Raw genomic sequence first — 24729 nt, 5'->3', positions numbered from 1 at the left:
GTTCCCATAATGTGAACAATGTTTTGTTACTACTTGTTTTTTCTTACAAAAATTATTACCATGCTATTCTAGGGAACACTGGTAGGCTTTACAGTAATACAGCATAATTCAGATTTATGATTTAAATGGAGATGTAACAGTCTGTGAAAATCAAGCAACACAGCTACTAAGTAATATACCCTGTTCAAAGAAGTGCTGAATACTAGTCACATTGCTTCCAAATTAACACATAACAATATTCTGAGCCACAGGCTGCTATGGAATCATCTACTATTCTGAATAACAACTTTTAAAGGTGGCAAAATATTAAAAGATGAGTATATTTGTGAGGCTGTCAGAAATACTATTCTACCTCTGGAAAATCCCCTTCAAAGAGATCCCAGCTTGAGTAGACAGCTCCAAGGCTCTGCAGAGATGAGTGGGCACCAAGCAGCAGGTAAGGTTTCCACCTGTGCCACCCTCCCACCCCCATCCCCACTACAAGTGCCTATGAAAACAAAAGAAAGCATTGGAGATGTGTTCCTCCAAGGGTAAAGAGGAGCCCCACCGATCACAAACAGGCCACTGGGGACAACACGGAGTCGGCAAACCCTGCTCAGATCACCGAGGCGAAAGGAACAGACTTAGGAGAAGAAATTCTCCTTTGAATCCTTCAAACTGGGTACCGTTCCTTCAAGGGAAACCAGTAAGATGCAGGATGTCTTCCCTGGCCCCCAAATTCCTAAGCCACGTGGGGTATATTTGCACTTACAATTCCTGCATGTTTGCTCCACCTCCCTGTAATAAATTTATGGCTGTGGACAGCGTCTCAGCGTATGTTCTAGAAATATCCAGTTGAGAACCAACTCTATATCCTTTTTAAAAGAAAATCTGGTCGGGAGGTTTTAGGCTTGGCAGGGAAGGCATAATGTGAAACAACTTCTTTTTATCTTATTATTATTTTTTAGGCTAGTCGAGTAGTGAGAACGGGGTAAGAGCGGAACAAGGAATTCAACCTGTAACTGACTGTGAACAATCAACTGAGATAACTACCTTCAGACCAGCCTGAAACAACTTGTTATGCCTCTCCCCCACAACTCTGCTGCAAATAATTTCTAACAAACTCTGAATGTGTCCATTAAAAAAAATTGGCAAAATTACCCTACTTCACCTAATTTTTACTGTAGTACTTGAGAAAGGAATAAATGTCAACCCCTTAAAAAATAAATGTCCTAAATTAAATACATTATTGGTTCTATCTATTCTTAGAAATGTTTTAGATGTTTCAAGACAATGTCATAGTTTTTTCACAATTCAAACTTACAGGGTAAAATATACTTAATATAACAAACCGATAAATACATTGTATAAAGCGTTAAGTAAAACAGTCACTCCATCTCATTCCTGACTCAACTGCCTGACTGCTAGAAGACAGGCAATTAAGAGACTTAACTAGTATTTTTAAGTTTCACACGTTTTATCTGAATTTTCTTAACGCTTCAAAATAGATGCTTATGCAGAGGAATTAAAGTAAATCCACTAATAATTCCCACATTTCATGTCTCTTCCCCTTACATTTGGTATATATAATTATACACTGGTTTGCCAAGATGTATTATAGGTATGCCAAGATATTGATTCCCTCAGCCCTTGTAGCCAGGTGAGCCTCGAATACTGGCAGCAGAATGAAGCACCCTCCTCCTTCATTCATCTCAGATGTGATCAAAGCTTACCTACCGCCAACCTCAACTCCTGTGCTCAAAGGACGCTCCTGCCTCAGCCTCCTGATTAGCTGCACTATGATTACAGGTGCACGCCACCATGCCCAGCTAATTTTAATTTTTTTTTTTTTTTTTTTGTAGAGACAGGGTCTTGCTATGTTGCCTAAGGCTGGTCTTAAACTCCTGGCCTAGAGCAATCCTCCTGCTCCAGCCTCTCAAGGTGCTGGGATTACAGGGTGGAAGCCACCGCACCTGGCCAGTAAATAATTTTCTAAGTGTGTAATCACATGAACAGGTACATGGAGGCAGGCCAAGGTGGATATCCAGGCCTGCATGACAGCGAGTCTGGCGTGCAGGTGCACACCCCCACTTGTTACATAACCTGTTTGTGTAAGTTCATCCTCGGCTCTGAGCCACTGTTGTCTGTAAAAGGTATAATTGCCCTGCTACCGTTGTACAGGCGCTCTTGGGGCTCAGCTTGGCTCAACATGGCTCTTGTGTAGGCACTGGTGCCCAGAGAAAGAGAGAGAGAGCCAAAGCTGTCCGTCTGGACAGGAGGGAGCCAGGACACAGCTCGGCTTGCTCATGCCCAGATAAAGGGTTAAGCTGCTAACCCTGAAGGCTGGGGAGAGCCTTCCGTGAAGCTGCAGGCATGGCGGTTGCGGGAGCCACACAGCTGGAGCAAACCGCTGAGATAAAGGTGGACAGTGTAAGAAAAGCTGTTCATAAGAGAGCTAGTGTAAGAAAGCTGTTAATTTGAGCTGCTGCTGAATAAAACTGTCTTTCACCTGTCTACAGCCCCCCAAGTGTTCTTTCTGCTCATCCACCCACACCCCTCCGACTTCAGCATGGGCTGGACCTGGACCCCGGGATCTGACAAAAAGGATAGGAAACCCTGTACTACGGAATAATGTACATTTATGGGAGAAAATCACTATGGTTTAAAGTCACTAGTAAGGAAAACAAACTACATTCTGTAAAAGGCCTGGCTTCTTATCCTGTACTGAAAACAATGCAGTGTTCAGTCTCAGTTGCAAACTAAACAAAATAAAATTCACCTTTTCCTTTTTCTCTCTCTCTCTCTCTCTCTCTCTCTCACTCTTGTAGCAGGGACTATAGGCGCCCACTACCACACCCGGCTAATTTTTGTATTTTTAGTAGAGATTGGGTTTCACCATGTTGGCCAGGCTGGTCTTGAATTCCTGACCTCAGGTGATCCACCAGCCTTGGCCTCCCAAAGTGCTGGGATTACAGGCATGAGCCACGGCGCCTGGCCTCCTTTTTTCTTTTTTGAGACAGGGTCTCCCTCTGTCACTTAGGCTGGAGTGCAGTGGCGCTATCTTGGCTTACTGCAGCCTCAACTTCCTGAGCTCATGCGATCCCCTTGCCTCAGCCTCCGGAGTAGCTGGGACTACCAGAGAGTACCACCATGCCCTGCTAATGTTTGCATTTTTTTGTAGAGATGGGGTTTTGCCATGTTGCCCAAGCTGTTCTCAAACTCCTGGGCTCAAGTGATCCACCTGCTTCGGCCTCCCAAAATGTTAGGATTACAGGTGTGAGTCACTGTGCCCAGCCAAATTCACATTTTCTACATGGTCTAGCTTTAGGATCCAAACTCTGCACAGCTGAATAAAAATTCCAAGATAATGACAGTAACAATCCCAACAAACTGAATATTTAATTATATATCAGGTATCTTAAATGCTTACGTATACTATTACATATAATTCTTGTTAAGATGTACTGGGATAAATTTTAAGAATTACATAGGTAAGAAAACTGAGTATTATGGAAGTTAAACAGAGGTCCACAATCTATTGGGAGAATTCAGAAATTTTTGTATTTTAGAAAGTGAATTATGGTGCATATAGCATATATTTTTTAACACCTCTAGAGGGGGGTCTATAGCAGCATCACCTAATCCAACACGTAATTTTTAATGCAACATATATGAATATTTACACTAAATGGAATGAACAAAAAATATAAATAGCCTCTCATCTATTCAGGTCACATGTTTGTCACCAAGTAAGTTATGGAAAGACTAACAATTTCTAAAGCTTTTTGGGTTTCTAAATTACAGATGCAGGGCTGAGGCAGCTAAGTTTTGCTCAAGGTCACCCAGGAAGTTAGTATAAGATGGTATTTACTGTGAGCTTTGGTATCTCCCAGACCTGTTTAAATCCTAACTTTCATCATTTATTATTGTAATAGGTGAGTTCCTTGAACTTGTATCTCTGTAAGAACTGACTTCACAGGGCTGTTCTGAAGGTTAAAAGAGGTAAGGAATATCTATGTACTTAGAGGATCTGGCTCATAGTAAACATTACATAAATGTTGTTGTTAATAATACAACTTTAAAGAGGAGTGGGTTTCAAACCCACATTTCCCTACCTCTTGAGCCTGGGAGGCAGAGGTTGCTGTGAGCCAAGATCACACCACTGCACTCCAGCCCGGGTGACTGGGCCAGACCTTGTCACACACACAAAGTTTATTTTATTGAAGTGTAGTTATTTTACACTATATACTAATTTTAAAATATATACTAATTTTAAAGCACAAACAACAGCATATTCAAATTACTGGGGGCAATTAACAATACCATTTTAAGCTCAAATTGATCACTACTTAGGCAAATCAATTAATTTGTCAACTCCTATTTTAATGCTTTGACCATTAAATATTTACAATTTCACCATTTAATTTATAAGTATATGTAACACACACACACACACACACACACACACACACCCCTTTTCCTTTCCTTCCTGCCTGCAATGAGAGAATCTGCCCTGACCCCAACCCCTGAAGAAGCAACTTTCCATTCCATGTGATCCTGTTCTCTTTTCCAGTTGGCTCGATTATTTATTTACTCATCCATTCAATAAATATTTCTTGCACAACTACTCTACCAGGCATAGTGTTCTCTGGAAACGTTCAGTCTAACGAGAGACCTGAAGTTGACGGTGAGCCTGTCAGATGAGTACTGTGATCCCAGTAGAGGAGAAGCATCCACAAAGGCCTTGAAGCCGGTTAACACAATCAAGGAAATGAATGAAGGCCAATGAGAAGGAAGTGGCATGGGCTGAGGCTGAAAAGCTGTTGGAACACTCACTCCATGCCAGGCACTATTCTAAGTGCCTTACAGATATTAACTCATTTGATTCTCACAATAAACCTAGGAGTGAGTTATTACTATTATCATCTGTTTTACAGATCAGGAAGCTGAAGCCCAGAGCAACCGAATAATTTGCCCAAAACCACACCGCTTGTTAGTGTTAGAACAACATGTTCTAAGGAACCTCCAGGCATGATAAAAGAAGTAACAAAAAAATATAGTAACATAACTGGAACCTATCATCTTTTTTTTTTCCTTGTATCAATTTAATACAAAGAAAAACATAATAGCTAATTCATGCAAGGGTCAGTGTATTCTGCTGTAACAGAAGGCAAAGAAATATCTGCTCCACTGAATACACAAGCCTGTCACCTCCTACCTTCTTATTTACAACTCTCTTTGCCTAGGACATGAATCATAGTAATATTCCACTTCTCATGATTACAAGTAAGGCCTTGTGCTGTATGAGAGAAAACAGTTTAACCATTTTTTAAAATCCCAAGCAATTTGAAAATCATAAAAAATACGAAGAGGCAAATATTCATAAAAAGTGAGAAAAGAATTACTGTCAATTCTTTCAGCTACCAAAGCTAAATTTTTAACTATGTCAAGGAATTCAATTAAGTTTTAAAAAACATTTACTGAATGCAAATTTGCCAGACACTGTACTAGATGCTGAAAATACAAAGATGAATGAATATACACTCCTTATACCTCTGTGATCTCACAGTCTAATGAGGTGAGCAGACACGTGTACAGGCAATTACCAGAAAAGTAATAAAAGGAACGCTAGCTAGAGGAGGGAAAAGGGATGGGCAGGAAACAGAGAGGTTACATTTGACGTGTATTAAAAGATTCATATGAATTTGCAAGGCTGATCAATTTGAAAAAAGAATTATAAGCAAAGAGAATAACATATGCAAAGTTATGAAAGAACATATTATGTTCATTATGTCTAAGGTATAGGCTATATAATGTATATTTCCTGAGTGCTGGTAATGAGGTGGCAAATTGCTGTGAATGGCATGCTAAGGAGTTCAGACATTATCCTAAGTAATGGGAAACCACTGAAGGATTTTGTAAAGGACTATGGTGCAAGAGATTTGTTTTTTTGAACAATTACTCTAACAGTAATATAGAAGGTGGATGAGACAAGGAAATCAATTAGAAGCCTATTGTAGTTTTCAGGTAAATGATGATGAAAACTTATACTAGAGTGTAGCGGTAGGGATAAAAAGGGGGAAACGGTTTTAACCGATATTTAAAAGCAAAACTGAAAGACTTGGTAACTTATTTGGTATCAGAAGAGAGGGAAGAAGACTGTAACTCTCAAATGTATGACTTCAGCCACTGGGTGGGGAAGCAGAATGTGGGCAGAAATTGAGATTGTCACCTTCTGTGACTGTCACCTTCTGTGTAGCACCATCCTACTCAAGGATCTAGAACACTGCTTATTGTCTACCACATCAAGTCTAAATTCCTATTTATGTACAACAGAAAAATCCCTCCATTTTCTTGCCTGCCTCTTTCATTCTAATTACCACACTTTATCCTCAAGCTCTGATATGAGATATAGGTTGAGTATCCCTTATCCAAAATGCTTAGGATCAGAAGTGTTTCAGATTTCGATTTTTTAAAGGATTTTAGAATCTGCATTATACTGACTGGTTGAGCATTCCTAATCCGAAAATCTGAAATGTGAAATGCTCTTCTGAGCATCCTGTCGGTGCTCAAAAAGTTGCAGATTTTGGAGCATTTCAGATACCAGATTTTCAAATTAGGGATACTCAAACTTACACGTACAAAAGCTGTCTTAAAAAAGACAAGCCAACTTAATCAGTTTCCTTATTTACAACATTCAAAGACTGGAGAAATTATTCACAATCAGGGCTCAGCACCAGAATCACCTGTGGAGCTTTTAAAACTGTATAAAAACCTAGGTCTTACAGCTAGAGATTCTGATTCTGCAGGGCCCCAGCAGCTGTAGTTACAAAAGCTTCTCAGGTGGCACTGACAAAACCCCCAGCTGAAAACAGGTTATGGAGATAGATGAATTTTCAGCTAGTCAGTTTTTCATTTTGAAAGGAGACTAAACTAGCAGTTAAAGTCAGATTTGATTTCATCTCTTATTTCATAACATTTTGAAAGTCAAAGTTAAATAAAACTAAATAATATGATACCATGGAAAGAATATGGTACGCTGAAGCTGCAGTTCAGGTCTGAGTTCCTCCACTAAAAAGTTCTGTAACCTTGGGCAAAGTACCTGACCTTTCCTCTAAATTTTACTTTCTCAGTGGATAAAATGAAAAGGCTATATAATAAGATAAGCTGTTTGATTCCTGACCTTCAAAGTTAGCCCTAATTTAAAATGGATGGCTGCACTAAATGCTTTGTGTTTAAAAAAAAAGAAAAAGAAAAAGAAAAAGTATTTTGAAGCACTTTTAAAAGACGGAACATGCTGGGCATGGTGACACGCCTGTAGTCCTACTCGGGAGGCTGAGTGCGGAGGATCACTTGAGCCTGGGAGGCAGAGGCTGCAGTGGGCCAAGATCACACCACTGCACTCCAGGGTAGGCGACAGAGTGAGACCCCACCTCACTGTGTGTTGTCAGGGAGAGTTGGAACAACTACTTCAACCCCCTTTCTGGTGTCCTTTTTATGTTAATGCAAAGTGATCACTGAAGCAGCACAGAGTTAAAAAAACAAAAAAAAAGAAAGTCAGAGACAGAGACCCAGTTAACTCTCACAGCAACATCACAGGTCTACTTTTTAGAACAAAGGCCAGATGTATTTGTCTGAAATCAAGTAAAACTGTGGCATGTAGTTATTCTTTACCATTACTGGCCAACCACTAATGCTCGGACTCACGGGAATTCAATGCATGCATATAGTTAGTTGTTTAACAAACACTGTAACATTAGTAAGTTTATGCATAAAGTGTTAAATAAAAACATACGCTTCATGTTAAAGAGATGCATCTTGCCAGGAAGAGCCAGTTCTTTTTTAGAATGTAGATTCTATTAACATTGCTGACTGTAAATTTGCATCATGAACTGAACTCACAGAAGCAAGTATTTGTGGCGAACTTACAAAGTAATGTAGAATTTGAATACCTTTTAAAACACTTCCTAGTTGTTTTTTGTATTTTTAGCAGAGATGAGCTTTTGCTGTGTTGGCCAGGCTGATCTCGAACTCCAGGCCTCAAGTGATCTGCCTGCCTCGGCCTCCCATACTGCTCAGATTACAGGCGTGAGCCAGTGCGCCCAGCCTCAATAGTTGCTATGAAACATTTAGTATTCTTACCTAGCACTGACCTAGACAGTTTGAAGTACAAAGTACAATAGGTCAGGTCCCTGCTAATGAGGCCCTAAAGTTAGAAAAAGAAAACATACATGGAACAATCCGTGACTAAGACAGCTAACTGCAGTCAGGTGTTCCACTGACCAGCATAGAAAATAAAATACAACAGAGTAACTTGCTATCTATACAAAGCGGAAGTCAGACAAACACTAACAGCCTCAAAGCAGGTCGAGGTCTTGAAAGATACATATGAAGAAGTAGAGAAGAATTAAACATGAAATGGTAAATTATACAACCTGTGCTACCGACCAAATGTTTGTGTCCCCCCACCAAATTCAGATATTGGAATTCCAATCCTCAATACGACAGAGAGAGGAGAGAATTTCCTTCCTCTCTCTCTGTTCTCCACCAAGTGAGGACACAGTAAGACGATAGCCATATGCAAACCAGGAGAAGGGCCCTTACCCTAATCCAACCATCCTGGCACCCTGATCAACTCCTCAGCCTCTGGAACCGTGAGAAATAAATTTCTGTCGTTTAAGCTATTCAGTCTATGGTAATTTGTTATGATAGCTCAAACTAAGATAATCTTAACACTTTTGTGATATTTATTATTATACCTCCTTGCTCCCACTAGAGTGTTCCTCAATTGGAGACAATGGTTTTCCCACGATTTATTAACCTTCATATCCAAAGCAAATAGACAATTAATAAACATTTGCCGTTTTTATTTTATTTATTTATTTATTTATTTATTTTGAGGCGGAGTTTCACTCTTGTTGCCCAGGCTGGAGTGCAGTGGTGCCATCTCGGCTCACTGCAACCTCCGCCTCCTGGGTTCAAGCCATTCTCCTGCCTCAGCCTCCCAAGTAGCTGGGATTACAGGTGCCCACCACCACACCCAGCTAGTTTTTGTATTTTTAGTAGAGACAGGGTTTCACCATGTTGGCCAGGTTGGTCTCAAACTCCTGACCTCAGGTGATCCACCTGCCTCAGCCTCCCAAAGTGCTAGGATTATAGGCGTGAGCCACCGTGCCCAGCCAACATTTGCTGGGCAACATTTTTAACGAACGTGCACTTGACATTTGACACAGGATGGTTTACTGTTTCATGAACAGTGAAACACTCAGAGGGGGCCAGATGTGGTGGCTCACGCTTGTAATTCCAGCACTTTGGGAGGCAGAGGCAGGAGGATCACCTGAGCCCAGGAGTTCGAGAACAGTGTGGTGAACAGAGCGAGACTTCATCTCTACAAAAAATAAAAAAATTAGCTCCGCATGGTGACACTTGCCTGTGGTCCCAGCTATTTGGGAGGCTGAGGTGGGAGGATCGTTTGAGCCTGGGAGGTAGAGGCTGCATGCAGTGAGCTATGATTGCGCTACTGCACTCCAGCCTGGGTGATAAAGCAAAACTCAGTCTCCAAAGAGAAAATAAACTTCTAAAATTATCTAGTAAAACACACACACACAAGCCCCCAAAATAAAATAAAACAAAAATAGTGAGAAGCACTTTTTCAAATGACTAGTAAAATACTGTATCAGCTCAATGTTGCCCTCTGGTTACAAATCTACATTTTGCAAATAAGCACTAGGACGAGCTTCACAGCCTGTCTCTGACTTACTGCCAGCTTCACCTCCTTTCTTGGCCCTGTCAGTTCTTTTTTTTTTTTTTTTTTTTTTTTTGAGACAGAGTCTCGCTCTGTCGCCCAGGCTGGAGTGCAGTGGCCGGATCTCAGCTCACTGCAAGCTCCGCCTCCCGGGTTCACGCCATTCTCCTGCCTCAGCCTCCCGAGTAGCTGGGACTACAGGCGCCCGTCACCATGCCCGGCTAGTTTTTTGTATTTTTTTAGTAGAGACGGGGTTTCACCGTGTTAGCCAGGATGGTCTCGATCTCCCGACCTCGTGATCCGCCCTTCTCGGCCTCCCAAAGTGCTGGGATTACAGGCTTGAGCCACCGCGCCCGGCCAGCCCTGTCAGTTCTATACCCCTGCTACACCAAACTTCTGCCTGCTCTTTAAACTCACAAGGCTTAGAAAGTTCTTCACCCACTCTGTACTGCGTACTTCTATTCATCTTCTAAAACCCATCATCATTCCTGTGATGTTTTCAGGGAGAGTTAACCCTTGTCTGTGGCTCTCACAGCACTGTGTTCCTACTTCCATTAAACTCAACAGATTATATTATAATCAACGGATTCCTTCCAGAAATCAAGGTACCTAAGGCAGGGGGTCATTCATTTTGATAGTGGCACCTAGCAACATATCTTGTACACAAGAACTAAATAGTTGTTGAATGCAAAAAGAGAACAACAACGTAACAAACATTGCTCAAGCATTCTCAAGTGGAAATGCAGGTGTGTAGGCATACACAATCAAAATGAACTCATACATCTGACAGATGAAGTGGTGATTATGGCTCTGCAAAAGTATTCATTTTTATCAGAAGTATCTGTAATAATGTCCCCTTTAAAATGAACTCTTAGTAAGTATAAAATTCTCCAACTTAGACTTTTTTAATTTTTATTTTTAGAGGTGGGGGATCTTGCTACTTGCCCAAGCTGGACTCGAATTCCTGGGCTCAACAGATCCTCCTGCCCCAGACTCCAGAGAAACTGGGACTACAGGAGTGCAACACTGCTTGGCTAAATTAGAAATACTTGTTACATGACTTTTCAGAACCAATTTATTACAAAGCTAGATACAGTTCTGGCAATAAGACTATCATGAAATCCAAATAATATAGCTGAAGTTTTAAAATGTAAAAAAGCAACCATTAGTAATTCAATATCAGCATCATCCATGAATCTCTGAAATTTGATTTCAGATCTCTAACTTTTCTAAAGCAAGTGTTTTTTTCTCTTTCCCAGTATTTGTGCTTATCTTTTGTGTAAGTCACTTTGCAAAATGATTCAATCATTTCTTAACCCAATCATTTACGGAAGGTTTCAATTTTTAAAAAATCACTAAAAAGTTAAAATGAAGGAAGTTGTGTTATCATCAATTACGTCGAATTGTGAGTAGGATACACATCCTGAAGAGTATAGATCTGACTTTACTTGTACAAACTCCGCCAAATTAAATGTAAACTGTATATATTAACAGAAATTGGGAAACCATGAATTTAAAATTCTAAGAAAAAAATTTCCTTATTTTATTATTAATATTAACAATATTTACAGACGCTTATGGTGAGCCCACTATTTGTCAGACACTTTATGCGAATTCTCCCTGATCCATCCAAAAATCCTTAGGAAAAAAACTGAACCTCAGAGATTAAATAGTCAGAGGCTGACTATTACACAGGTACTAAGTAATGGCCCTGGAATTCAAATCCATGTCTGTCTGGCCCCAAGGGTTATAAATGTATTCCAATGCTAACAATATGTAATACTAAAATAGGAAACCAAATCTCTACAACTCTCCTTGCTTCTTATTTTTAAATTATTATTATTATTTTTTTTTGAGACAGAGTCTCACTCTGTCACCCAGACTGAGTGCAATGGTGCGATCTTGGCTCACTGCAACCTCCGACTCCCAGGTTCAAGCGATTATCATGCCTCAGTCTCCCGAGTAGCTAGGACTAGAGGCACCCACTACCACACTAGGCTAATTTTTTGTATTTTTAGTAGAGACAGGGTTTCCTCATGTTGCCTAGGCTGGTATCGAACTCCTGAGCTTGGGCAATCTGCCTGCTTCGGCCTCCGAAAGTGCTCCCAGCCTCCTTGCTTCTTTAAACTGCTGAAGGATAAATGCATGGTCCAGTGAATATGCAACTCTTATCTAACCTTCCCAGCACTGAAATAATTATTCTTTGAGGTATTACTAAGCCTTTATGCCTGAAGCTTACGCTTTGTGATGTCTGTTTACTGAAGTCTACTTTGACACTTCTATAGTAAACTGTTTTGAATAGTATATAACAGTAATATCCTTCTACCAGAGTCTAGATGATCATTTCTCCAGAGGGATTTCAGTACTACAAGCTACATAAAAATACCAGCTACTTTCCCCTCAGTGCTACTTAGAGGTAACCTCTAGGGGAAGGTTAAAAAGCCAAGGGAAGGCAGGGCACAGTGGCTCATGCCTATAATCCTAACACTTTGGGAGGCCAAGGTGAATGGATTGCCTGAGCCTATGAGTTCAAGACCAACCTGGGCAACACAGTGAAATCCCGTCTCTACAAAAAAAAAAAAAAAAAAAAGCAAAAATTAACTGGGCATGGTGGCGTGCACCTTTAGTCCCAACTCTTCAGGAGACAGAGGTGGAAGGGCCACTTGAACCCACGAGGCCAAGGTTGCAGTGAGCCATGATCATACCACTGCACTCCAGCACGGGGAACAAAGCAAGACCCTGTCTCAAAGAAAAAAAAGAAAAAGCCGAGGGAAGCATGTATTTGGATATTAAATGCTCAGACACTAGCCTATAAAAAATCAAGCAATGGATTAAAAAGAGGCTCTCTATTTGATTAAATAACAGGTGATAACATCAATTTCAAGTATGAATTCCATGTTGGTGAGAGAAAATGAATTTCAATTAAATAAAATTTTTTTTCTAGCAGCTCTGCAAAATTTCACAGCTCATCTGTATTCAAAATCTTCTTCACTGATGGTACTTGTTTAGAAAGGACCAAGAAACAATGTTAATATAGAATTCTTCAAGCATGCTTGTTTGGACAGTTGGATGTGGCTACTTATTCTGGCATCAAAGTAATTAGCATTAAAGATCAAAGGCTTCTGTGTGAATCCAGAAGGCAACCCTGTTTGGATTCTAAGTCGCGGAACCACAGAAAGAATCCCATAAATCAGCTTCCACTGAATTTATGCCTATCATTTCCTTTGGGGCAAATTCATTTTATAAGATACTGGCAAAATAAGAGAGTCAAAACGGGTTGTATTTATTGTTCGTTATTAACTCTTTAAGCAGCAACAGCCATAAAACTGTAGCTATTTCAGCCCTGTTGCTGGTTCAAAAGGAAACTTAATTATCTTAAGTCAACGGCATTTCTAAAATCAATTGTTAGGAAAGAGAGATTAACTGCTATTCTGATGTTGTTCCTAAAGCCAGAACTAGAAAATCCAGATAAATTATGATAATGGAAATAATTGTAAAGAAGAGAAGAGCTTACCAGCTACTTTTTGTATTTACTAATCTCCCAACCAAGTTTTTTTTCTGTCACTTTCCATTCATCCTCTTGTGTTAAAACTCTTTTATCATAACATGAAGGAAGAGCTGTGAGCAGTTTAGAGAACAGCTGCATGTACTCACAGAATCACAGTAACTCGGGCTGAAAGGAGGTTCCAAAGGCCATGGAATTTAACTACCTATTCTGGGAGCATACATTTTTGGCCTATCTTCACTAAATGGCCAATGGACAGAATGTCTTCTACCTATTGAAGTAGCTCATTGCATCTTATGGTGGCTCTCTTAGAAAGTTCCCCTTTGGGAGGGCTGGGCATGGTGGCTCACACCTATAATCCCAGCACTTTGGGAGGCCAAGGTCGGTGGATCACCTGAGGTCAGGAGTTCAAGACCAGCCTGGCCAAAATGGCAAAACCTCGTCTCTACTAAAAGTACAAAAATTAGCCAGGCGGTAGTGGTGCATGCCTGTGGTCCCAGCTACTCAGGAGGCTGAGGCAGAAGAATCACTTGAGCCTGGGAGGCGGAGGATGCAGTGAGCTGAGATTGTACCACTGCACTCCAGCCTGGGCAACAGAGCAAGACTTAAAAAAAAAAAAAAAAGTTCTCACTTAGTAAACTGAAGTCTGTCTCTGTCTTACTATTATTTCTACCTTGTTGTATCTCTAAGAGTCATTAAAAACAAATGTAAACCCTCTTCCATATGAAAAATTTTATTTATCTTTTTCAATTTTTCTTTACTTTTTCCTTTTTTCACTGTTTCTGTAGACATTGACATATGAAGTCCTTTCTAAAGAACATGACCCCTTTCTCCAGCTATCTTTATTCCTTTGAATATTCCTAGTATGAAATGCTATTGAGTTCCCCTGTGTTGGGTAAGGCACAAAAAATTTAATTCAAATGCATACCTAAAATTATTTTAATTTTAAAAATTACTATTTCAAACTTTGAGTTACCTAAACATATTAGCTACCAACTTCAAATCAGATGAGCTGTTGCTCAGACATAGTGAAATCTTCCTTATAAATGTATATACTTATATGAAAACTCCATACATTCAGACTCGAGTATTTTTAATACTATTTAAATACAGTTAGCATTCCTAATCTGAAAATCCAAAATCTGAAATGCTTGAAAATCCAAAACTTTTTGAACACGGATATGACTCACACATGGAAAATTTACACCCGATCTCATGTGATGGAGCATGGTCAAATTTTGTTTCATGCACACAATTACTGAAAATATTGTATAAAATTACCTTTAGGCTATGTGTATAAAGTGTATATGAAACATAAATGAATTTCCTGTTTAGACGTGGGTCCCATCCTCAAGGTATCTCATTATACATTAATATGCAAATATTCCAAAACCTGAAAAAACCTAAAATCTGAAACACTTCTGGTCCCAAGCATTTTGGATAAAGAATATTCAAGCTATAATTAACTGCCCTTAGTTGTCCCTAATGTATAACAGTCAAATGTTCACACAAAATGTTATGTGTTCACTAAAAATTCCAATAAACATTTAAAATACCTTTCTATAAAGTTTTGCTCTGCAATTTAAAGAGGATGAATTATAAATTCTCAAACTATACAATAATTATTATTCTCTTCATGGCTAACAACTTTCACCCAAAGTCAAAAAAAAAAAAAAAAAACCAAAGTCAAAAACTCTGAAGTTTCAAGGCATTTTAGGAATATGATTTCAGCAAGGTCCTGAGATGAACCGAATAATCGTATTTCAAATCCTACTTCACTTTTAAAGTCAGTAGAAGCTACCTATGACATTTCATACATACTTAGATTATTTAGCAGTTCACAAAATACTCAACTGAGTACTTGCCACACAGAGTATTTTGAAAGGTTAACATCATCTAAATTACACTGACAAAATCATTAAATATTCACACACACTTACCCAAGACTCATGGTATAACACTGTTAGTAGATACACTGCATAATCACGGTTCTGCCTCCTTAAAGGGCACCTATTAAAGAGAAAGCGGGAGAAGTCAAAATTCTAAAAACTCACTATACAGAATAATTTGCAAAATATGCAATATACTAAATACAGAAGACAATGCTTTCAGATATTCCTTCTCTGCTTTAGGAAAACTGTTTTTGGAATAAAAATAGTCTTTGTAGTTCATTACTTGAGGAAGCTAAATACTGGTGTTATTTTAACTTTATTTCGAGTATCTCTTTGTTTTCATTAGTAATGGAGTTATTTGTATATGACAATAGCTTTACGCTACTTTTACTATGATTGTGTCCAATCCAAGTTCCCTTCACCATCTCAGTGCCAAGAATCTGCCAAATAGCATGAATATATCTGATGAGTTCACCTACAAAGCAGACATAGGGCTGGGCATGGTAGCTCATGCCTGTAATCCCAGAGGGCGAGGTGGGAGGGTTGCTTGAGGCTAGGAGTTTGAGACCAGCCTGGTCAACACAGCAAAACCCTGTTTCTACAAAAATTAAAAAATTAGCCAAGCATGGTGCTGCACACCTGTAGTCATAGCTACTTGGGAAACTGAGGCAGGAGACTGCATAAGCCCAGGAGTTCAAGGCTTCAGTGAGCTATGACTGTGCCCCTGACCTCCAGCCTGGGTGACAGAGTGAGTGACTCAATCTCTAAAAAAATTTAAAAATATAAATAAGACGTAGGTACAGAAAGATGATAGATGTTAACCTTGGTTTTCCTAGAGCTGATTCTTTTAAAAATGAGTTACACTGATTCTTTTAAAAGTGAGTTACACTATACAATGCCGTGCTGTTGCTGCTGTATTTAAAATGAAACTAATAACCTAAAATTAGGTAAAACGTCTACATACATGAGATGACACATTGAGCTTTAAGGATAATGAAACAATACACAGAAAGATACAATTACTTCCAATTTCTTTAAATATCAAATAAAACCATCATATGACAAATAACTTCAACTATACTGCTTATTCTGTACTTATATTTATTTAAGTCCTCTACTCTAAATAATTACCATAAAACATAGCCATACACTAAGACTTGTAAAACTAGCTAAAAAAAAAAAAAAAGCAACATTATTGGATACTCACAGAATTTCACACAATAACATTTTAAAGGCGTTTAAGTTGCATGAACTAGAAAAGCCAACATTATCTAAAGATAGTAAAAGGACTATTCCTAATATAGTTCAAATCTACTTTCTCCCATATGGTAATAATCACAAACCATGGCCCCATGGCTGTTTCTGCCTCCACACTGTTGCAGTCTCTGCATGTGTCAGGCTCCTTCTTCCCACCACTGTGAATCATGAGACCTAATCAAAACTGACAACTCCAAATGCTTTCACACAGGGACGGGCAGGAAGACAGCAGATTGGTCCACTTAGTTATCTCTAAAAGTGGGTCTTTTATATTTTGACATAATTTGGAAACAGCTAAAGTATAATTCTAAAAATAAAATAGCCATTTAGTGAAAACATACCAATAACCTTTCTTTACTTCAAATAGAAATGACCCAATTTATAAATTCATATATGATAGATTTAGTATTGCCTTTATAAACATCTGTCCTGGCTCTGAGATTTTGATTATTTACAAATGTGCTTTGATCAATTCCACATAGACCATTTAATAATTTTACTTTTGAACTATAAGATTTTTATATGCTTTGAATGTATAAAAGCCTGCTTAAGCATTAATCACTAGCAAATCACACTTTTTTCTTTTAATATCTCTCTTGAGTTTTATATACATGGACATATTAAAATCAAGGTTAAAAATAACATTAAATTAGCTAAGCATGCCTCTGCATAAAGATCATGGCAATAGTAGGCTAGTATGAGGACATTAAAACTATGAATTAGAGAACTCTGCTTAATAAGAAAAGGCTACCCCCTCCCCCGTCTTCAACAAAATTTCTTTGAAAAGGACTGCCAAGGAATTGAAAGACAATGGGGAAACTCATGTGACCAGTAGGCTGAACTGTTTTTCCATTACCTATCTGTTTTTATGGTAAGCACATCCGTGGTCTTGCAGTATCGCTCTCCTACAAGTTTAATTAATTTCTTCTTTGCGTGGTCATCTAAATTCAAACTGGAAAGCTTTACCTTAAAAATAAGAAAAGCTATTTGAAAAAATAATTTCATATAATTGTTTAGTGAAAAAAAAGGTAGCAGTGTTATTCCTATTAACATTAAATCCACTAAAAAGAAAGCTTTTCAAACTCCTTTCTACACAGAGCAAGCAGTTGGGACATATTATAAACTCTGATCTTACTCATGGAAACAAAAAGAGGGAGGGGAACATACATACTGTTTGAAGCTCTTTGAAAGTTCTGGGCATTAGTGCCTTCCCTGAAAGAACTAATGACATTATCTGGTAAATAAATGAAATTATGGTGCTTATGAGTAGCACTAATAGAATTAAACTCAATTAGTGTTAGTAAAGTTGGAATATAGAAATAAATAGATAAAACATAAGAGCTTAAAGAAATTTCTACCATGCAATTATGAGACTTGTATCATTACAACAAGTTCTACAATGCAATTATGAGACTTGTATCATTGCAACAAGATTTTTTAAAAAGCTACAGATATCTCATGGAAGCTGGAATACAGCATTAGGGAAGGAAACACTTAAAAAATTCATTTAGCTCAACATTTCTCAAAACACTAGTCCCACAGGCTAAGAAGAATTTTTTTTAAAGGCTCTTTCTGTTGAAAATGTTTAGGAAATGCCGAGGTAAATTGGGTTTTTTAAGGTAGTATTTCTTAGAACAGATAATATGCTAATAAGCATCTTGAAATTTCAAAATGTAGGGTTAATATGCAATGATTCTCAAATTTATTTGACCTCAGATTCCACTTTTCAAGGGACAGTTCACAACCCTAGTCTTCCTTAGACATATTTTAGGAAGTGCAAGACCAAAAGAACACACTTTTTAATTTGCAGAGAATAAGGGCATGGGCTAAAGGTATTATCTAGAGATGAATATGTTTGATACAAGAAGACAGGCTGGGCACAGTGGCTCACGCCTCTAATCCCAGCACTTTGGGAGGCTGAGGTGGGCAGATCACCTGAGGTCGGGAGTTCGAGACCTGCCTGACCAACATGGAGAAACTCCATCTCTACTAAAAATACAAAATTAGCCGGTTGTGGTAGCACATGCCTGTAATCCAAGCTACTCAGGAGGCTGAGGCAGGAGAATCGCTTGAACCCAGAAGGCGGAGGTTGCAGTGAGCTGAGATCGCGCCATTGCACTCCAGCCTGGGCAACAAGAGCAAAACTCAGACTCAAAAAAAAAAAAAAAAAAGAAGATAGGTTAGGTTAGATACCGGAATACAATTAAATAAGGTAAAGATTAATCTTCCAGGGAGAGCACTAAGAATAAAAAAAGAGCTGTAACTATATGAAGAAAAAAGGCTAAATAGGATTTTGAAATCTGTTTGGTTTTCTGAAGCTTCAATAACCCTGTACACTTCCCTCAAGACATCAAAGTATAGTAGCCTATTTATTTTCCCATTTTTTTCTCACTGAATTGAAACCCTTGAGGGCAAGAATGATGTCTATCTTGTTCTTGGCAATGGCTTAACACTTAAAATGCATGCAATAAATACTTGTGGAATGAATACATAAATTTTTAAAAGCAAGGATATATTGTTTTTCAAAGCACTGTAAATTTTTGTATTTTGTATTTGAACTAGAGAAAATAGATAAATACAAATGCACTCTTAAAAATAACTCAAGTAATATGAATACCGACTACTAACTCTCAATTAGACAATGTGAATCACCAGTCTTCTGGAAAGAGAATGTATCAACCACCAGGTTACTGACTTGATAGATAAAATAAGCCATTTTATACTCTGATTAAAACAAACATGAAGAATTTTTTACAAAAAATAAAATATACCTTTATTATGATTATGAATACACAAATATATGCACATATGCATGTATACAGAGGGAGTAAGGAGAGAAAAATGAATAGTTTTTACATTAGGATAGTGAGAATGTCATGATTTTGCTTTTTTTAAACCTCCCTTCGATGAAATCATAATAATGTTTAACAATAAATTTAAAAGTTTCAAAAGCTTAAAGTATTGTAGCTTTTTATATAAGAAGTGGTCCAAAAAAAAGGCAGCAAAGCTGGTCATTACTGTAACAATGTAATGTAAGATCACATTCACATTCATTTAAAACTCACATTAACATACATTTTAATGTTCAAAAACTATATGGAGTTTATGCCAAAAATCATAAATATTTCAGCAACAGCTGTGTGGTGCACTCACGCCACCTGGTAGCACTCAAAGGCACTGCAACATTGTAGTCTTTAATATGGGCTAATACTTTAACCTGGGCTGAGTGGCATTCACTGTCTTTTACCAAATTCAAAGTACTTACGTATTTTGCCCTCAATTGCTACTTTTCAAAGAATCAATATAATACTGTTAACATTATCCCCAAAATAACGCTGATATTGCAAATCACAGGAGGTGTTGGTTTTTTTTATATATATATATATATCTTCAAATGCCTACATTTTAACACAAAAAGAGCTACATAAATTGATAAATATCTAACTTGTGAAATATTTTCTCTACATGCAAGTATATGTGGTTAAAGAATGCTGGTATTACATAAAAGACAAGAATTGGTTTGATTTGTAGATTTGCCATTTAATATGTTACCTTAAACAAATCATGTTACCTCCCTGAGACTGTTTCCTCGGGAACACTTAATTCCAGAATTTTTATCAGAAATAAATGAGATTAATAGAAGAAAGCACTTTTGAAGTAAAGTTATATATAAGTTGTTTTTAATCCTAAACTACTTTTATGACTATCAAAAATGTTTTTTCTGTGAATTAAAAAATGTGAGTATGTTCAATAGTTTCTAACAGTTGACTACCTTCACAAGATTGCTTTAATCATACTGGACTGCATGTGTTTTAGTTCATCTGTTTGACCTACGTTTACCCTTGAACTACATGGCACATCCAGGACGCTACCATTGAACCTCAACAGCCAGCACGTGGAGTGCTGAGTCTAGCAGGGCAGATGTGAAGTCAGCAGAAGGGGTACAAGGGAGCAATCACAGGCTAGCACAAGGCACAGAGGACAAGAGGCAAAGCATGATATAAGAAATGAAATCTGGTGCCATCCTTCAAATAAAGCAATGAGATTATTTTTGTGTGAAATAAAATAAGCAAACTTAGAACCAGTAGGGACATCAGATGTCAATTCTAGGACCGAAGACGGAGGCCCACAAAACTTGAGGTGGATAACATAAATGAGGATCTAGGTTTTCTGACTCTCAGTTCAGAGATTTTTCAACACACAACAGAGCTCAACAACTGTTGATTGTGGTTGTTAACATTATTATGAAAAATAGGTAACATTTAATATGTTCTTAAAAATATGAACCTGTGGAATGATACAAGCATGGCTGAACTTTCAATTCTTTTTTTTTCTTTTATTGGGATTTTTGAAATTTTATACAGTAAACATATACTGTCTTTGTGATTTAAAAATAGTTTCAATCTAAGAACTTAGTATATTGTTGTGATATTTCAACTGTTCTACAAAATAAAAAAGGTTGGAAAGCTTCATAATTCACTTCATAAAGATGGTACAGGCCAGGTGCCGTGGCTCACATCTGTAATCCCAGCACTCTGGGAGGCCAAGGAGGGCAGAATGCTTGAGGTCAGGAGTTCGAGACCAGCCTGGCCAACATGGTGAAACCCCATCTCTAGTAAAAATACAAAAATTAGCTGGATGTGGTGGAGCATTCCTATAATCCCAGCTCCTTGGGAGGCTGAAGCAGGAGAATCACTTGAACCATGGGGGCGGAGGCTGCAGTGAGCCAAGATTGTGCCACTGGACTCCAGCCTGGGCAACAGAGCGAGACTCTCTCAAAAAAAAAATTATATTAAATTTTTAAAAATGGTATAACCCTGATACTGAAACGCAGCAAAGAAAGAAAACTACAAATCAATCAACAATATCACTGAGGAAAATGGAAAATTATAGAAATCAATCAACAATATCACTGAGGAAAATGGAAAATTATAGAAAATTATAGAAATTAAAGGAAAATCTTTAATTATAGAAATTAAAGATTGTTTATTTGCTAGTATATAATGTAAAAATGGTTGCATAGATTTTCAACAAATTTCTTTAGTGTACTTCAAATATTCTGGCTTAAAATACAGGCTACAGAGAGTATAAAAGTTAATATTTTGAGGGTCCCAGGAGGCACCTCAAAGAGGTAGTAGTCACCCTCCAGACCAATCAAAAGCACATCAGTCAGGGCTCCTTGGAGAAATGTTGATTCTAGGAATGGGACAGGGAAAGAGCCCAGAGCACTTTGTAGTGCCAGAAAGTAAGTAATTGCTTAAAATACAAATGATGGGAGCATGGCAAAGGAACAGAAGAGCCAGTGGAAAGAGTTCCCAATGGTTAAACTCAGAACAATTTGAGCAAAAAAACATGTTTTATTGGATTATGACGCATAGTATAAAATAAATACCCATGAGTCCATACTGATATAAATGATTAAATAAATAGGGAGGAACAAACAAATTTGCCATATAAAAGGACTGTAAATAATTTATGTGACATTTCCTTCTCAAAGAAGTGGAGCATACCTCCTGATCCTTAAGTGTGGGCTCTGCATTGTAAAACTTTCTTCTAAAGAGTACAGTATGGAAAAGAGGGGAGGAAGTATAATTTTACGGTGAAGAAAATGGACAAGTACTACCTCAGCCAGGTATCAAGATTAGCATCATCACTGACAAATCATGGCCAGCACAGTGACTCACTGTCTGTAATCCCAGCACTTTGGGAGGCTGAGGCGGGACGATCACTTGAGCCCAGGAGTTCGAGACCAGCCCTGGCAACATGGCAAAACCTCATCTCTGCAAAAAACACAAAAACTAGCTAGCCGTGGTGTCTTGTGCCTGTAGTCCCATCTACTGGGGAAACAAAGGTGGGAGGATCACCAGAGCCTGGGAAGGTCGAAGCTGCAGTGAGCCGTGACTGTGCCACTGCACTCCAGCCTAAGTGACAGAATGAGACCCTGTCTCAAAAAAACAAACAAAACAAATCATCTTAATAGCCTATACTCTTGATATGATGTGACAAGAATGGCACTTTACTTCTGGGGTTTTTCTCCCCAAACACACAACACGTTGAAAGACATTCTACCAAATATATAACTAGTACTCCTCAAAACTGTTAAGGTCATCAAAAACAAGTCAAGTCTGAGAAACATCACACCCAAGAGAAACCTAAGAAGTTATGATGACTAAATGTAACGTAGTAAACTGGATGGGATTCTAGAACAGAAAAAGCGTGTTAGAAAAAAAACTAAGAAAATCTGAACAAAGTAGGGACTTCAGTAACAATAAATTCAATATTGATTCAGTATCAATATTAATTCACTAGTTGTGACAAATATACCATAGTATATTTTAAGATGTTTACAACAGGGGAACCTAGGTCTGAAATATAGAGGATTCTCTACTATTCTTGGAACCTTTCTGCAAATTAACCCTTTCTGCAAATTAAAAACTAAAATAAAAAGTTTAATTTTAAAAAAGTGTATCAGGTAACTGCTCCATGACTGCTGTGTGAAAAAGATACGCCATGTGTACCAAATTTCTTTGACAAAGGAAACAAACAGTGGTTTCAAATACTAAATTAGAAGTTCCTAGGACAGACCCTTGGAAGTGCAATGGCACGTGGCGTGATCCAGGTGAGTAACAGCAGGATCTCATATTTCTCCAGAGCAATACGGCATCTGAACAAATGATCCTAAGTAAAATTCTAGCACAGCAAATCAGTGGTAGAATAAAAGAATGATACACCATGAACTGACCAGGATTCAGAAATGCATCAGTATACTGAAAACCTATTAATGTAATTTATGACTTCAATAATTCAAAGGAGGTAATTTCATAAATGCTAGTAATCTAAGAATAGGATACACCATTAACATAATAAACATTATATTATCTCACCGAAATCATACCTCATACCTGAGGTTAAACACTAGAGGCAAAGACAAAGTATGGAACAGCATAAGGGACTACAGAAATGTGATTTCAGAAATTTTATCTAATGCAGAAGACAAAAAGAAAAAACAAGCTATGGATACTTGAAAAGGGGAATTAAAACTACCATTATTTATTATTTCTTGAGAAACTTCTGAAAGAATCAACTGAGAAGTCCTAGCATCCAGATTATGGTCTGTAAACACCATTGTCCAATGGCAGGTATTAGGGCTCCTTGAGAAATGGCTGATTCCAGGTCCGGAATAAGAAATTTATAAAAATGAGCCTGAACCATCTTGTGTCAAAATACAAAGAAACTTTCAAATGCTAATGGATTGTAACAAAAGGACACAGGAACCAATTTAAAAGAGTTCCCACTGGCCAAAGTTAAGATAGATATACTTCAAGGATCAAAAAGGATAATGATTTTGCTTGACATCCACCCACAGATTACTTGTTCAAGGGAAAAGCAAAACAACAAAAATCTTCACAAAGGAATGATTAGGTTGTCAGCTTCTTAGCCAAGTGCTCAATTTCAGCATACCAAGAATGAGGCAACCAGACTTTACGTGCCCCTGATGCAATATAAAATACATAGCATTATCTATAAAATATTCTGGCCAAACATATTTAACTGGAATCTTATCAGTCCTTTAAATCTAATGTCCAGGTTATGTGAAATACAGGAGATAAAGAAATATGGTAAATGACATCCAGATGCAATGGGGCCAATTCAGAAGGTAGGAAATGTTACAGGATAAAATACCTGCCTCTTTAACCAGTCAAATTCATCAGGAAGAAGGGAGGGAGGTGGAGTTGTTGGCCATTCCAGATGACATAAGATACATCATTATCAAATACAATGGTCTTTGACGGGATTCTGGTTTAAATAAAAGAGCTTAATAAATACCATTTTGTAAGGCAATAGGGGAAATTTGAGTGTGGGGTAGATATTTTAGATAATATTTGGGAATTACTGACAATTTTGTTACATGTGTTAATAGTATTAGAATTAAATAGGAAACATCTGAATTCTTAGAGATAACACACTGAAGTATTTTAGTGTGAAACATTAGGTGTCAGAAATGTTAAGGTACTTAGATGTGTATGTATGTGTATGAAGCAAATTTGTCAAAATATTAATTACCAAACCAAGATGCCATGTGCATGGGTATTTATTATATTAGCCTCTTTCTACTTGTCCATACATTTGAAAATTTTCATAATAAAAAATTTAAAAAAGAGAATTTGGTAAAGTAGCCAAATGAAAAGTTAAAAGGTAACTATATGACTTTGATAAGGGTGCCAAGACCATTCAAAGGGGAAAAAATAGTCTTTTCAAAAATGGTACTGGATCAACATGCAAAAGGAATGCAAAAGAATGAAGCTGGACCCTGGCTTCACACCATATGCAGTTAGCCCTTTGTCTGCACG

The 24729-nt window shown here is 37.9% G+C and overlaps 1 protein-coding gene across 1 annotated transcript in view; it reads right to left on the bottom strand.

Moving 5' to 3' along the window:
* MRPS35 (mitochondrial ribosomal protein S35) overlaps positions 1-24729 on the bottom strand; it is a 42743-nt gene that overhangs the window by 2322 nt on the left and 15692 nt on the right. Inside the window, exons 6-7 of the mRNA XM_050746752.1 lie at positions 17235-17344; positions 15170-15239 (exon numbers count right to left, since the gene is read on the bottom strand). Coding sequence (XP_050602709.1) covers positions 15170-15239; positions 17235-17344 — 180 coding nt within the window. The remainder of the gene's footprint in view (positions 1-15169; positions 15240-17234; positions 17345-24729) is intronic.

This window comes from Macaca thibetana, chromosome 11 (genome assembly GCF_024542745.1).
Source record: "Macaca thibetana thibetana isolate TM-01 chromosome 11, ASM2454274v1, whole genome shotgun sequence".
NCBI classification, from domain to species: domain Eukaryota; kingdom Metazoa; phylum Chordata; class Mammalia; order Primates; family Cercopithecidae; genus Macaca; species Macaca thibetana.
This window is presented reverse-complemented; position numbering and strand designations above follow the sequence as displayed.